At 46.5% G+C, this 16,869-nt stretch overlaps 1 protein-coding gene across 5 annotated transcripts in view; it reads right to left on the bottom strand.

Moving 5' to 3' along the window:
* The window catches only part of ASAP1 (ArfGAP with SH3 domain, ankyrin repeat and PH domain 1), a 341,646-nt gene that overhangs the window by 45,245 nt on the left and 279,532 nt on the right, over nucleotides 1–16,869 (bottom strand). For all 5 annotated transcript variants that reach the window (XM_045812249.2, XM_087864619.1, XM_087864618.1 and 2 more), the window contains 4 exons: nucleotides 10,158–10,245; nucleotides 8,078–8,126; nucleotides 2,308–2,471; nucleotides 580–713 (listed from right to left, as the gene is read on the bottom strand). In XM_045812249.2, coding sequence (XP_045668205.1) covers nucleotides 580–713; nucleotides 2,308–2,471; nucleotides 8,078–8,126; nucleotides 10,158–10,245 — 435 coding nt within the window. The remainder of the gene's footprint in view (nucleotides 1–579; nucleotides 714–2,307; nucleotides 2,472–8,077; nucleotides 8,127–10,157; nucleotides 10,246–16,869) is intronic.

Genomic DNA, 16,869 nt, shown 5'->3' with positions numbered 1-16,869 from the left:
TTTTAAAGATTTTATTTATTTATTTGACAGAGAGAGACAGCCAGCGAGAGAGGGAACACAAGCAGGGGGAGTGGGAGAGGAAGAAGCAGGCTCCCAGCGGAGGAGCCTGATGTGGGACTCGATCCCAGAACGCAGGGATCACGCCCTGAGCCGAAGGCAGACGTTAACGACTGCACCACCCAGGCGCCCCCTTTAATCACTATTTTTAGTAACACAGGCCATGAAGTAAAATGATCATGTGAGTTTAACACCTAATTCCCTTTACTGCTCTTCTAGTGAGTGAATCATATAAAAACTAATTCTGAAAGAAGAAGACAGCTTTGAAAAAGCTCACCCCAGAAGAAAAGAGCCAGTTTAGGTGAACTAATTATAGAAATGTATGATTCACCAGTTCTTTAGAAAGGAAACAGAAATAATCAACATTACATACCACAAAATTTACATTTTAAATATCCATATGCAAATTCACAAAATTCAAGAACTGCAACTCTCTGTACCCAGGAGAGACAGGACACCCCAAATACACATGTTACATATATTTATGACAACATACATTTCCAAGTACAGGTCACTACTCACCAAGAGTTCAGAAGTTCCTAGTTTGTCTAGTTCCAAAGACTGAATGCGAGAAATGTGAACCCCCATTTCCCTATGGATGCCGGAACATTCTATACAGGTCAAAATACCCAAGTTGGTCGAAAGCCAGGTGGGTTCTGTGAGGAAAGAAGATTTCGAAGACAATGAAACAAACACGACCTAATTTTTGTGTGCCAACTACAAAGGAAGCTAAAATAAGAGTAGTAAAACTTGTTAAGAATTAAAAGGGAAAGATTTAAATGGAAAACATGGCTGCCTGCAGTTGTGCTTAGGGGCTCCTAGGAAGCTTACCAGCTTCTCAGAGGGTGATATGGGTGATAAAAGACATAAAAAATATTTTTCTTTCAATATTGAACTGAAAACAAAATTAAGTTTTTTATCTTGTGAAAATGCGAGAAGAACTTTCGAGAGGCCCCATGAGCCCTCCCTGCCAGAGGTACTCCCTCAGCGCTGCTGTCATCCACGGCAGCAACGGACTGGCGTGCGGCTCACGGGGACACGGTTCATAAGGTGTCCTTAACCTTCCAGTTACAACCCGCATTGACGCCCCATTCTGGTCACAGCTTCTCCACAAGCACCTCCTGGTAAGACGACAGCTATAAATAACGAACGTCAAAGGCTTCTTTCACAGATCTAAGCTATGTCCACAGCCCCCAAGGGCTCCACCCCAGGGGGAATGAGTATTCCCATGTTACCAAAACCTTCAGGGTTCACTCGCTGTGGCAAGCTTCTTCCTGAGTGGTCAGTACCCGAGGTCTTCCGACTCCTCTGCCACACCCTCACTATGTGAGCATGCGAGTCACCATCACATAGGGACACGAACACAGCAGAAACTGGGACACGTGTCTCTGAGGTGCTCGTGGCACGGTGTACGGAGAAGTCCATTTTCACAAGGAAAACAACTAGAACGTACATCATGATGCTGAAGAACCACAGGTTTGCCTCCAGCTCTGATCCCTACAACATGTGTGACTTTGGGAGGTCACTCAACTTCTCGGAGTCCCCTAGTTTTCTCATCTGTAAAATGGTGAGGCTATGCGCATCTTGCTCACAGAGCATCTGTGAGGATTCAGTAAGAGAACAGAAGCTAAAACAGCTGGCGGGGTCCTCGTTACAGTATAAGCACGGAGCACATGTACCGACCATCTAATACCTAAGTAATACAAAAGCTACCTGAAAACAGAAGTTTGGGGGAAGGTGACACCCATGTGACAGAGAGGTTGGGGGGGTTCACTGAGCAAAAAGGAAGGAAAGTAATAAACAAAGCGCTGGGACAATTTCAGATATAGCATCGCATTAAGCCCTCAATCACAGAGGTTTATTGTCCCATTTTAGGACAGGAAACTGAAGGGAGCCTGGTAACGGCACTTGGCATCCAGGCTGTGAGCGGCAGGCTGGTGACTCAAAACCAGGACAATGGACTCTGCGTCCAGGGCTCTGTCCGTATGTCCACAGCGCTCACTTAACTGGTAGCGTTTGGGCAGGTGGCCATTTGGGGCATTTGGGGAGAGCGGGTGGGAGTTTTCCAGGCTGAGCGAAGAGCACGTGTAAAAAAAAAAGCAGCTGAGAGGTGGGACCATTTAAGCTGGAAATACGTGGTGGGTGTGTGTCTGTGTCCATAAGGAGATAAGGATTTAAATAACCCTCATGTTTATTCTATGGGAGGAGAACGGCTGTTTAAGAAGCCTGATCAAGTCTGAGGGCAAATACCTGATGAGCCACAGTCGCAGCAGACGTCATTCCCAGGGAGCCGTTGGACGTCCTCAATGATGGCTTTTGTCAGGTCTTCCAGGCTGTTCTCCCCCGTGCTCTGCTCTCCACGGAAGGCCATGGTGAGGGCCTCTTCTTTGCTATTTGTCAATACTGATATCCATCTGTTGTTGCAAATGAAAGGAAGGAGACATGAGAGCAAGGCCACTGTTGTCCCCTGCCACTGCAAAAAATCTGTCTTCGTCAAGAACTTCCAAAAGAGATCCCCCATCCCCCCGAGCAATAAAGTGAGGAAAAAAATGAAAGAAATTAAATCCAAAGGAAAGAAAGTTAAAAGAATGCAAAGCAACATGTTGGAGAAAATGAGACCGGGGAGAGAAACAGAGGAGAGGTTAAAATCCACACCACCGAGGGCCTGCAGGGGTGACAAGGTGTGTGCATGAAGAAAGCAAATGTCAGAATGAAGAGGACTCGGCGTGGGACCAACCCAACGCTCAAGGATGAGAAGGAACTGGTAACAAATGGACAGAAGGCAAGAAATAGTTTAGCCCAAGGCTTCTGTTCTCTGGAAGTCCACTGTGGGGTGGGGGGGCCTTGGATGTGAAAACGAAGGGCTATGTCATGGGCAGCCACGAGATTTCATGCTTGTGGCAGAGCTATGGTAACAGAAACGTGCTGATGTTAATAATATGAAATAAAAAAGTACAGACTATGAAATCACATATACAGCCATGATCACAGCATGAACTGAACCACTGTCTGCTACTGGTCTAGGCATAAAAGCACCGAAATACACAACAACAAGGGTTCGTTATTAAAGCACAAAATAACCGCAGAGTAGAACAGTTAATCAGGCATTACAATTTAAATTTTCAACTCATTTTTCTAGATTGATCTTTTAGAATTGAAGTACAGTTGAACAAAGTTTCAACTTCTGTTTTCAACTTTTTGTTTTCAAAGTTTGGATGACATTGGGGAAATGCTCACAATATAATGTTTTGTGAAATAAGCAAGAAGAAACTGTTTATGTGATATAATCCTAAATTTAAAGATATATAGGGTTTTAGGTACTTCTGTTTGGGGAAAAAAAGGCTAGAAGGAAATTCACCAAAATGTTAATAATGGCTTTTTCTGAGTAATTTCCTGTAGGAATAATGGATAGATGGATTGCTTGACTCTGCCTTTCTATAATTCCCCAAACCTATAATGGGCTTGTATTACTTTCATGAACGAGGAAAAAAACCTAAGTTAACTTAAAAAAAAAAAGATTTTATTTATTTGATAGAGAGAAAGAGAGAGAGAGCACGCGCGTGCACGTGCCCAAGCAGGGAGAGCAGCAGGCAGGGGGAGATGCAGGCTCCCCATGGAGCAGGGAGCCTGACGCAGGGCTCAATCCCAGGACCCTGGGATCACAACCTGAGCAGAATGCAGACTCTTAACAGACTGAACCACACCCAGGCACTCCAGTTAACTTTTTTTAAAGAAGCAAATGAAAAACAGTTCCAAACCGCAGCTTGTCCTCACCTACTGTGCAGACAGCTAATAACTGCCCCCAACAGAGAGCACAGAGGTTCAGAACAGAGTCTCGGTTTTTCGTGTGTCTCGTAGGTGACACAGATACAACACAAAGGGCTATCCACAAAAGGTTTTGAGTAAGTTTGAGTGACACAATGAGAATTACAAACCAAATTACCTGGACTGCGTGAATTGCAAGGCACTGTGACTGCAGGAGGCGCAAAGCTTCCGTGTGTTACAACAAATACATCTGCACAGCTCAGCGTTTTCACTCTGCAGCCGAAAACTCAACACCTCAAAATCAACAGCTAGGAATGGGGTGGTGGGGGTGGGGTCATTCAATACCTTCTAAATTAAAGAATATTTTTTTTTCTATCATTTAGTCTCAAGTTAGAAACCAGAAACTGGTTTCTTAAAAACAATTCAAAACACGGGGCTCAACAGTATATTTAATCAGTGGCACTGTTGTTTACTGGAGTTTTCACTCCGTCCGCAGAGTCTCTGCTTTGCTTTCCTTAAGCATTATGATATTCTGGCTATCTAACATACCAGGGTCTACTGCATGCCAAGGACTATAATTTTTTTTTTTTAGAGTGAGAGCATGAGCAGTGGGGGGCGGGGCAGAAGGGAGGGAGAGAGAATCCCAAGCTGGCTTCACACCAGCACAGAGCAAGACGCAGGGCTCAATCTCACGACTCGGAGATCATGACCTGAGCCGAAATTAAGAGCTGGACGCGTAACCGACTAGGTCACCCAGGCGTGCCCCCCATAATTTTTGAGATGTAATCCTCCAGCAAGTCTCTGAGTTGGGGTTGACAGTCCTTACAGATGAGGAAGCACAAGCCTGAGACTGAGGTCCTCCAGCAGGACGGGTGTTGCACTGGATGGAAACATGCTGCTGACCCCCTAAACCTCCGTCCCTTTCTGGGGTTCCTTCATTATACCACGTCTACCTCCTCATTCAAGAGATCAGGACAAATCAGAAATAAAGGAGTTGGTACTGATAATTAGAAAATACATGTTTTAAAGATGATTAACTTTCTGGAGGGATAATTCAAATTTGGTGGAGCGAATTGGCTACATTTCAAAGGATCAAGAACCAAAGCAACTACTTCTGACAATTAAAAAATAAACTTTTAAATTATTTCAAAGAAACAGCATACCAAAAAGTATAAGAAAGAAAATACTCACTGTTGTATTTTAAGACTCTAAGGTCGCTTTGAGCTTACAGGATTAATACTGTGGGCACTGTACTAGGAACTTAATGCATTTTATCTTTAGTCCCAAAGCCCTGAGAGCAAGGTCTGTGATCTCCTTCTTACTGACAAGGAGACTGAGGTGGGATGATCAGCTCCAGGTGAAAAGGCCACTAGGGGCGAAGCCTGGACCAGGTGTCCTCAGCCTGACGAAACAAACACGCAGCTGCCCTTTGTCTAGGACCCACCTCCTCCCTCGGTGAGAATGTCTTCCATGTTTAATTCCACTGGACACCTTCACATGAGAAAGAAACTCAGTGAAGCCGTGAAACTGTCTCTATGTAGCTTGAAAGTAAATGAGGAACCGAAGCCTCCTGTGGGGTGGTGTGTGTGTGTGTGTGTGTGTGTGTGTGTGTGTGTGTCTACAGAATGCCATTCCCTCCCACATCATTCAAAACGAAGCCCCCTGTTGCCACCACCAGCCCCAGAGAAGGCCAAGTGCAAATGTGTCACAGCTGCTGGATGGGCCAAGCAAGCCTTCCACGAAAGGGTGTTAAGTCCCACAGGCAAGAAGCCTGTTCTTTGACCAAACTGGGACTGAGTTCTCTCTAAGTCACAGAGTAAATATAATACTAAGAGCTTGGGTTCGAGATATGAACAAAAAAGAAGCAGATACGTTCCCTGCCTCACACAAATCTCTTACCTGTCCTCCCATGTAGGGGTTTAGGGAAGGGGAAAAAAAAAGAGGAGGAAAGAGTGAAATATGTGACAGGGAAGCAATATTCCAAGGTGATTTTGGAATTCTGTACAGGAGATTCTTAATGGGACATGCGTCTGGAGTGCCCCCCCCCATGTGACTGCCTGCTGCGCCTTCTCTAGCAGGTCCCAGTAACCCCCATCTTCCACCAGGGATGCTCGTCTGCTCGCATCACCTTTCATGGCTACCTTCCAAAAGGGGCCTTAACCAAGTGCCTACTGCTGTTCCCTTGTCTTAGAACGGAGGGGCTGAAGTTCCTAAAAGTAAACCAAGCGGTGCGAACCCAGTCAAGGCAAACGTAATGGTAATGGTCTGGACTCTTCAACCGTCCCCTCCGAGTTCCTGCCCTGCAACCTGTGGACTCTCATCACACAGCTGAACATTTTACGGCATCAGTGTGATGAACTGGACACAGCGTACCCGCATGGGCACTGGGGCCAGTATTCCAATCACACATTTACGATTTTGTGTTGGGGTCAAAACAAGTCCCTTAACCTCACTGAGGTTAAGCAGCATGTTTCCATCCAGTGTGACACCCGTCCTGCTGGAGGACCTCAGTCTCAGGCTTGTGCTTCCTCATCTGTAAGGACTGTCAACCCCAACTCAGAGTTTAATCACCTGCAAAACGGGCATAAGTAAGCCAACCTTGTGACTGACTTGATTAGAGAGACGGTTAGTGAGCCCCCGTTGGCACAGTGAGCACCAATACTGGGCAATGACAGACCCCCTGTACCCCGAAGGACCTCCTTCCCTAACTTGACCATAAGACCCCGCGGTTCCTGGGACTGTGACCACGGGCACCCTGCCTCTCAGTGTCCTCGTTTTCAAACCTCTGCTGACGCTCTTTAAGCACAGTATGATCTCACGAAGTACGACCTCCCTGAGTCTGAGGGTGGACGGCCAGCCCTCCTGACCTCCTGTTCTTCTTTCTTTTTGAGCCACTCTCTAGTTGGTCAACCCCAGATCGGTAACGTCTAACCACCAGTTGCTTCCGTTTTATTCCTCCCGGTTGCTTCTAGGCCAGTGGGACCTGCACCCAGAGCTCAGAGTACTTATAACCTTCCTGCACCTTCCCAAGCTGGCTCAGGCTGCTTCCTTTCCTCTTGGAAGTCATCTCTGAACACCGCTCCTGAGAACCAGCCGAGAAGGTGCATGCCCCTGTGTGTTCCCACAGCACATGGCCGCCTCTGTCCCTGCCCTCTGTCTCCTGCCTTCTCCTCCAACACAGACCGTTTCTTCAGAGCAGGGGCTCCGTCTAACTTAGCCTTGTATTCTCCATGCTTTGCACAGTTCTCGGCCCAGAATCGGCGTTCACTAAATCTTCAGATGAATGAATGGGTCAAAGACTTTTCTCCTCCTCTTCCTTCACCTCTCCTACCTTCTCTCTCAGCCACCCACCCCCCACCCTTTTGCTCTGTGTCTCCCAACTGTGCATCTTTTTGACCCTTTATCATTTCTTCTGAAATGGGGAAGGGGTGGAATTCTCCAGAGGAGGAGGAGAGAGGGGAAGGAAGAGAGAGAGAGATAAAAGGGGTGAGTATAAGGTGAAAGGGGGGTGAAGAGAATTCGGTGGCTCCCCAGAAATCATTAAGGAAAATAACATTTATTTTGTCACCAATGGCACAGGTATTTGAAAACGGGAATGCTACAAAAGGTTTAACTGCCAACTTTATCACAAACATCCTCTCTCCCAAGCAGCTGAGGATGTAATGGTCCCACACTGCCTGGCAGGCTACAGGAAGAGGGAATGAAGACGGCCCAGGACCAGGGATAACATGAAGAAAGGGGGCAGGGAGCTGCCTGAGGTCACATACCTGGTCTCCCCCTACTCTGGGGTTCTGAGCCACCCTCACCCACAGGAGGCACCTGCCCATACTGTTCTTCAGGGCCAGGCTCTCCTCTCCCCTCGCAGTTAACAGCCAAGCATCCAAGCAGATGGGCTTGGCACTGGATAAGCCCCTCCTAAGAGCAGGCAATGTGATTAAAGGTGAGTAAGGCACAGTCCTTGCCTTCAAGAGCTCTCAGTCTTTAGAGAGTTCAGACCAAACCGGAGGATCATTGAGGAGTGTGAGGAGGCCTATCAGGCCCCTGGATGGTGAGGCCTGAGCTGAATCTTGAAGGAATTTACTGAGCATCCAGACAGAGAGAGGAGCAACACGTGAAGGTCCAGAGGTGAGACAGAAGCACGTGCAACCCGCAGGAGAGGTTCTCAGTAATAAAAAGGAAATTTTAAGGTCTGTTCTATAGGACAGAGTGCCTTTTCAGTTCCAGACACTGTGCCATTAGATCCAAAACTACTCACGCTACATAATCCTGCTCATCTTCTGCCTGAAAGTGATACGTCCTGTTATCTAAAACACAAAAAAGAAAACAAGAGAAACTTTAGTAAGCAGAATACCTTCAGCTACAATGTAAATTATGAGAGTTCCTGGAAAAAAAAAAACACAGCAAAAGTAAGAGTTTTAACATTATCTTATTTTTACACCATTTTGATTTAGCAGTTACACAATTCACTTTGTCAGTATTATTTTTCTGAAGCGCAACAGGAATACAATAAAATAACGGCAAATACCAAGCATCTGGCACTTCCTTTGAAAAAAAGATGGAAAGGGGGATAGATCCCATGGGATCAAAGTGGATGTCTCCACCAACTGGAGACGGCCAGCTGCCAGTTTGGTATGCGATTTATTCATTTTCAATGTGCCTTTTATTGTGTTACCTTTAAAAAAAATTACTTTTCTGAAATGATTCGTAGCTCACAGGGCAGTTACGCCCAGTAGGCATACGCTGCCCCAGGCTGCTCTCTGGCTGAATCAGGCTTCAGGGAGGAAGGGCTTCAACCCTGCTCAAGGTTCACCTTCAAGATGCTGCCCAGGTCAGGAGGGAACAGCCTAATGTGGAGAGTTTGAGCAGCTGTACATAAGGGAGGCTCTTCTTAAAATGCAGGATTTGCTAGAATGTTTCGACATGTTCAGGTCAAACTAACCGGTCACTCACTACATGACCACTCCAGGTCAGCTCCCCGCCTCACCTCCTTGAGAGATAGAAAGAATGTGTTTGTCCAAGAACACGCCATGCAGAGTAGAGCCCAAGAGCCTTGGTTGAATCCAAGCCTTGGTTTATTGCTGTGTGACCTTGGGTAAGTCACTCAATGTCTCTGAGCCTCAGTTTTCTCTTCCATAAATAAGAAACTGATAGGGCTTTTGTGAGGAGTGGCCATAATGTATATAAAGCACCTGGTACATATTAGATGCTCAATGACTGATGATGGTTATTAATAACCCACGGGCTCTCACTTCTAGGAATTTCAGCTTTTCAGAGTCATAACTCCACCTTCTTGTATTTCTTTATTGTCAACGACCTGAGAAATTTCTTGGTCATAAAAATCATGGAGACTCTGAACTTTAACAGATGCTGCAGAGACTCCATCTAAAGGGTCTCGTGACAGATTCAGTCCTTTGGGTTGAAACTGTTTTGGGGCTTCCATTCACACAACTACATCAGAAGGATTGCAGGGGGCAAGAAAGTACTGTGGTCTGCACGTAAGCTGCTAGACAGCCCCACAGGGCTCTAGAGAGAAGGAAGAATACTGAAAGTTAATGTACAGGATTTCACAATACAGGTGAGTCACTTTATTGGCACTACCATCCTCTTCCTTTATAAAGAGGTGTCCCTTCAGCTACCGGGGTGGGGGGTCTGCAAGTGCCCCCTTGGGACCAGTGTAAGCACAGGGAGTCAGTCTAGAAGCAAGCGAGCTTTCCCCACTCTCTAAAGACCATGAGGATACAGGCCATAGGTTGGGGGATGGTAGGGTCATCATGTGTCCTCATCATAAGAGGACCCATGGATTAAGTGAATGATGGGATGCAGTGTCTTCCATTCGTGAAGTGGGAGGGCAGTTCTGCTTGGAAGCAAGATGATTTTCAAGAGCCCTGTTTTGCAAGGACAAAACTCTGGGCATGGTCATAGCTCCTGTCTGCACAGCTGCATTCTCAAGTCTACGCCAGAGATTCTTAACCGCAGGTACACATCAGAATCACCTGGGGCTTCTTAAAAAATATCTGCCTGGGCTTCACAGCAAAGACCGTGATTCAGCAGATCTAAGAGAGAAACAGCAATGTATGTACAAAAATCTCTCCAGGGGAGCAAGCTGTGGGCTCACACTCAAGAACTGGTCTAGTTTAATGTACACGCCTCAATTTGATTCTACTGCGGGTCGGATCGGACACTGTCCTGCCTTCCCCGCTGCGGGTGGGCTCACTGTAAATGAAGAGATCTGTCCGGGGGGCCTAGCCTGGGCAAGCTGCTGCTTGCATGCCCAGAGATGGAAATGCACAGGGCCAGAAGCCACAGCAACCAATGGGGAGCAAAAGAGGACTCACGTGATATCAGGTCAAAGGACTTCTTGTCCTCGGCATTGGGTTTCACCTGGCAGGTGAGAAGGTTCAACTTAGCGGGCTGCCTGTTAGACTAGAAGAGAAAGTGAGGGAGTTACATGGTGCACTGTCCCTTCACCTGCAGGGTGAGCGCCCCGTGGGGCCGGCGCGCAGTCTCACGCAGTACCTGCCATGGAGTCTCATCCACCCCCGAATTCTGCAGCTCATTAAACAAGGACAAAAATCTTACAAATGCTTTTTTAACTGGACATAAACATCCCACTGATTAATCAGAATGGAACCAAGATAATTCACTTCCCTGGCACTGCAGAGTGGGCACGCTCGATGGAAACGCACCTCTCACCTTCCACACACCCAAGCATGAATAGCTGACGCTCTCATTTCTGTATCCTACTGTGAAACGGAGCAGACTCAAAATGTCCCCAGTAACCAGTCAGCCCCAACCGGATGTCTCAGGGATCCACAGATTTTGGTTGTAATGCAAAATTTAGTTCTTCTCTCAAACGTGCAAAGACAATTGACCTGTGAGACACTGTTTAATGAGACATTGCTTAATGAGCCCCAAAATCTGGAGAGAGGGAAAACATAATAAGGATTTCATGTCATTTATCAGCAAATCTCTCGGTCACACATATAATTTATTCTGACCCTGCAGGATTTAAACAGTCATGCTAATTTAGGCTTTGTCTACATGGAGTCTTGCTACAGAATGACTCTGGTCAAAACTCTTTCTTATCTCCTTGCCTGTATCTGTCCAAGGTCACACGCTAGCCAGTGGCTGATGCGAGCATGCCTGCTTCATGCAGGAGAGGACCATGGAGTAAAATGTCAGAAGCAATGGAATTCCCCAGTCCTGTATTCCTGCCTCAACTGATTGGTGTGATTCTGAAAATCCCCAGCCAGGACCATTTACACCCAAGGAACTTACATTTTGGGGGAAAACGGAGGAGGGTAGGAAAAGGTCACATGTCAGTGACCCAATCAAAGCCCTGAACAACAGAGGCGGCAGGTGATCAAGACAATTTCAACCACACATTGCACCTCTCATTCTCCATTACGGACACTAGGCAATTAAATTGTTTACCTTCCTGCGCTCGCTAAACCGTTTTTGAGATTCTCTTCCCTCTGTGATTTCAATGAAATTAAACCCAGAAAACAATGCCCATTGTCCTGAATCTGTTCCAAAACAAGCTGTCTGGGGGAGGAAGGGAGAGACCCCAAGAGACTTCATGTTTATGGCACAGACGTTTGACTCAGGCATGGACACCAGCCGTGAAGTCCCTCGCAGGAGGGTTCTTTTTTTTTTTTTTTTTTTTTTTTTTTTTTTTTTTTTTAAAGATTTTATTTATTTATTTGACAGAGTTAGAGACAGCCAGCGAGAGAGGGAACACAAGCAGGGGGAGTGGGAAAGGAAGAAGCAGGCTCATAGCGGAAGAGCCTGATGTGGGGCTTGATCCCGTAACGCCGGGATCACGCCCTGAGCCGAAGGCAGACGCTTTAACCGCTGTGCCACCCAGGCGCCCCTTCGCAGGAGGGTTCTAAGAGGAACGAGCGCCTGGGAGAGGAGTCCTGCACTACAGAACTGGCTGCCAAGCCCAGAAGGGGAAGCGGGAGTTTGTAGGCCTTGCAAGTTTTTCTCAGAACGGACCTGGAATTTGGTTTGCTACAGGCCTCAGACTCCCAAAACCCGCAGCTGCAGCCACAACTAGGTCCCCTCCACCACCCCCCACTGGAAAGGGAACTGTCTTACAGCTCACCCTTCTGGACGCTGGCAAGATGGCTGCATTACCATATGAATGACAGTCACCTCCCAGAGCCTGAACAGGTAGTGATCCCAGTTCACTGTGAGACTCTCCACAGAACCCTGTGTTCCAACTTGGCATCCACATTTAAAGAAGGATGGAGAAAAGCTTAGGAAAGATCAGGAGATGATTAAAGGAGTGGAAAATGGGCACTTTGGAGATCGGCTGAAGGCACTATTTAGTTCCGAGGAAAGAAGGCTAGGGAGTGATTTAATAACCATCCTCGAGAACATGAAAGGTGGTTACAGGGGAAGGCAGGACAGCTGTTTTCCATTTGTACAGATGAAGAAGAAACGGGCTCAAATCATACAAGATCCGAGCCAGACAGAAGGAAGAACTTCCCATGCTTCAAATGACTACGCAGAAGAGGTTTCAGGTTTCTTACCCTAAGTCCAGGAATCTCTTGGAAAAACTTAAGAATTTTTTAGACACCATTCACGTTTGAATGAAGCAGAGGATTAACTAGATGATTTTTTTCTTCCCAAATCCATGTTACTCCAGCGTTTCTTTCTTTTTTTTTTTTTTTTAAAGATTTTATTTATTTATTTGACAGAGATAGAGACAGCCAGCAAGAGAGGGAACACAAGCAGGCGGAGTGGGAGAGGAAGAAGCAGGCTTCCCAGCGGAGGAACCTGATGTGGGGCTCAATCCCAGAACGCTGGGATCATGCCCTGAGCTGAAGGCAGACGCTTAACGACTGAGCCACCCAAGTGCCCCTACTCCAGCGTTCCTGAACAACCTCACCAACAAATACAGTCAAGGAACAGAGACAACATTCTCAGAAAGGAAAAAAAATACTTAATATTAACTATTCGGAAAAGTTAAACAGCTCCATTCACCTCTCATTTCTAAGCACGGACTATCTCAGAGTTTACATTACCAGAAAGCTTCTGATGATAAGCGTTCTAAACCGTTGGCCCCCAACTCCAATCATGATGACGTAGGATATCTATTCCCTTGGAATTCTGTCAAGCCTACTGGCCTGACATTTGCCACATCAACATGCAGTGCATTCGACACAGGTACATCCTGCCTACATACAGTGTTCTTCCCCCAGATGCCAGCGAGACATCTGACAAATGACCTATCACCCCAAATGTGAATCTGAGGAGCAAAGAACACAATTTTGACTGTTGAAGCAGCCAACGTAGCCAGTACTGGGCCCACAAACCCCAGAAAGTAGAGTGGTGTGCTCAACCCGAGTCCTTGGACCAAGGGCCCCAGAAGGCTCAGGAATTACTGTAGTAATACTAGAAACCCAGATTTGTGTAACTCTCCAAAATTTCACAGCACTTTCTTGACATTTAGTATTAATTTATAGGTATATCGATTAAAGAAGGTATAATCTTCCTGGCTTTTTGGCAGACTAAAATCAAAGGAAGACTGAGCGACTTGCCCTGGGCTAAGTCACTGTGTACAGTTGAGGAAATGCTTTCATATTGTTTAAGGAAAGGAAAGGAAAAAACAAAGCAAAGAAAGCATGTATTCACTGAGTCCTTACTGTTTAGGATTCCTACCAGGCTCTGGATAAAAACCCGGGTCTGTACCTGGACTCCAAGTACGGCTTCCAGGTGCCCTCTCACCAGCTCCTGCCACTGGGCCTGTGGCTCCCTCTGCTGGGCGGTGACGGCGCCCAGGCCTCCCTCCCGGTGGCTCACACCCCTCCCCTGCTTCCTACAGCTGCAGGCTCTCCCCCTCCTCCCTCCCTCCCTTCAGGTCTCTCAAAATCAGCACCTCCTCAGAGACAGCTTTCCTGGCCTAACCCCCTCCAGCGACTCTCCATTCCCTTACACCAGCTCTATTGTCTTCCTGGTTCTTATTAGTTCTTAGTTCCTTCTCCTCTTTCTTCCTGCTAAGGGCACACACTTTTCTGTTCACTAAAATGGGCCTGGCATACAGCAGGCGCTCAATAGATGTTTTATGAAATGAACGAAAGCATTCCAGTTGCCTTACATACACCATCGGCTGTACTAGCACCTGTGAGGGAGTCACGTTAGTTTACAGAGATGAAGCAGCAGAGGCACAGAGAGGTTACCCGATGTTCCTAAAATCTCTCAGTAAGGAGACGGAAGAGCCTGGAGCAGAACCCAGGCCCGAGTGGACGGAAGCCCCAGTCCTCCTCCTGCTTCCCCCACGCAGCGCAGGCTCCCGAAGCAGCCGGTCGCCCTATCGCACAACAGAACACCTGCTTCTGAGGAGAGTAAGGCTTAGACACAGACAGCAGAGGTGCCCAAGACTCACTTCTACTTCCATGTCTGCTCAGGTCATTTGATTTTCCACCCGTTACTTTTCTAACGGATGAGAAATTTTAGAAGCCTATTGGAAATAGCTGTTTACTTATTTGGCTAAACAGTCCGTAAGCTTCTGCAACATTCCAAGCACATACAGAAAGCACTCTGTGTCCTCAAGCAGCTACGGGAAACAGCCTGAGGCAGGGACCTAGAATGTGTGCCGCCTGACCGGGACGCACCCCACAGAGGTAGCCTCAGCCCTGGCGAGGACCCAGAGGGGGAGTCTGAACAAGGCAGGGGAGCAGAAACAGTGAGGAGCAGCAGGTGCAGGCATCCGGGGTCAGAGGAGACCAGGGCAGCACTGATGCCCCTGGGGAGGTGAGTGGGGAACGCCTGTCATGCTAAGGCGCTCACCACCACCCCCTCCCCCAGTGGCTCTGGCAATCCAGTGAAGGGTACACTGGAGCAGCGAGCACTGACACGTGCATTCAGGGGGATGGCTGGAGGAGGCGGCTGGGACTGCAAGACTGATGAGCAATGATGCGGGCTTGAATCAAAGCTATAGTCATGGTACTGGGGGCCGGGGACTCAAGATACTGCTGAAAAAGGGAGACTTTCGATCAATGATTCCACAAGCGACGTCGGTATAGTGTGTGCATAGCGCAGCCCAGGCATCCGGATGGCGAGCGGAGATGGTGAGCGGAGGGACGTTTGCACGGTGCCTGTGGGTCTGGTGCTGAGCTGCATCTTTCAGAAGCTACAGGTGCTTCTATTTCAAATACAGTTTCGAGAGGTTTCAAAACTGAAGATTTTATGACTCTGCTCCCTGAAACTCTTGAGGCTTCCTCTTACAGATTTCACTTCTCATTATGACAACGGTATTAACTAAAGAAACACTAGGGGACACAGTGCAAAGAAGAAACTGCACACTACCTGTTAATCTAACTTTTATACCCAGACATCATTGTTAATACACTGACTTTAACAAGGTGTGTGTGTGACAGAGAGAGAAGGAGGAAGGGAGAGAAAGAGAGAGAGAGAGATGTCTGTTGTAAAAAATCACGGGTCAGTTCAAGTTGTATATACTGTTTTGCAAACTGCTTTTTTTTTTCAATTAACAATATACACAGATGTGTTCATTTTACACACACACACACACACACACACACACACACACACACACAGCAAGACCACCCTCAAGTTTTTCATTTTTGAAAATGTTCCCACTAGGGAAGCTCTGGACACGTTCCATGAGAGAAGGGATGAAGATATTATCCCTCTGACATAATGCTCTGCCACTCTAAACAGAAACTGCTGTTCAGCTCGGGCAATCATCAGACATGTAAGTAGAAATGCATGTAGAAGCGGAATGAGTCAACTCTGATGAATGTTTCCGTGTCTCCGGGAAGAAAACAAACACCACACATTTGTCCTCAAACAGCTTAGTGTGTACCACGGTGAAATGTTTTCGCTGGAAGTGTGAAGTTGTTAGCGCAGGCATATTTCTCTGTTAGCAGGAAACAGCTGCTACTAGAATTAGTATCCAGGAATGAAATTATTTCCCTCCATCATCCTACTGAATTGCCCTGCTTCGCAAACAAGAAATGAACATCATGAATTACTTGGGGAATAAGCCTGACCCCGCCAGGCTGAGGCCGTTGTGTGGTAAGAGGTAAAAATAATAAAGCTCTTTTCACTTTCTATGCTAATACTTAGTAACAGGGCTGTTCTGATCATTACGGTCAAACGTTTTGTTCACTATTTATTTAGACACCTCCTCTGCCCTGGGGGACACATATATTTGGCATGCAGCCAATAACCACAACCCCCTTCAGCAACATGTTAGGTACGTCCTGAATACCTACCACCGCAGAGAGATCTTCTCTCTAAAATCTTATTCATTTAAACCACTGCTTTTTGGAAAGTATTTTGGTTTATTTGGGGGTGAGGTAACAGTATTCATTTACTGGGCACCTAATAAGGTGTTAGGTATTTTTATAAATTTTTATTATGTAATTCTTGTAATAACCCAATAGCTAGGTACTGTTATGTACCCATTTCACAGATGAGAAAACCGAGGGTCAGGAAGGCAAAAGTACACTGATCAACGTTTTACGGAAATAAAAAGCAAAGCTGAGATTTGAACAAATTCCATCCCAGAGCTTTTCCCATTTATCATGCTGTTCCCTTGTCAAGGCAAGCCCTTGGGACATTTGCAAAGTAAGTGAAAATATCTTTCCTGCTTTTCCTTTTTTTGTTCTTCCTACCCTGGAATGGTCAGTTCCCTTATTTCCCTCCAAAGTACTTACTACTTCTGTTGAGAAATCCCACCCATTCTGGACATGTTCCACGTTCCAAAATTACTATCTTGTGGTTATAATGAAAGCTCTCCTCCCCTTTAGTGGTCCTTCAGATAGCTTAGGGGAGGAGGTGATCATCTAACTAGTAATTACTAAAGTAATTCATTCTAGAGTATGCATGACTATGGATTCCCTTAACCCTCCCAACCATTTACACCACGGTACTCATTTCCATTTGGCAGAATACATGTGTGAGAAAGATATATTTGAATATGCAGATATTCTTTTTTTTTTCCCCCAAAGATTTTATTTATTTGAGAGAGAGAGAGAGAGAACAAGCAGGGAGAGGGAGAAGCAGACTCCC

The sequence above is a fragment of the Ursus americanus genome, chromosome 9, assembly GCF_024610735.1.
Source record: "Ursus americanus isolate L20-20 chromosome 9, mUrsAme1.1.p, whole genome shotgun sequence".
NCBI lineage: Eukaryota > Metazoa > Chordata > Mammalia > Carnivora > Ursidae > Ursus > Ursus americanus.
This window is presented reverse-complemented; position numbering and strand designations above follow the sequence as displayed.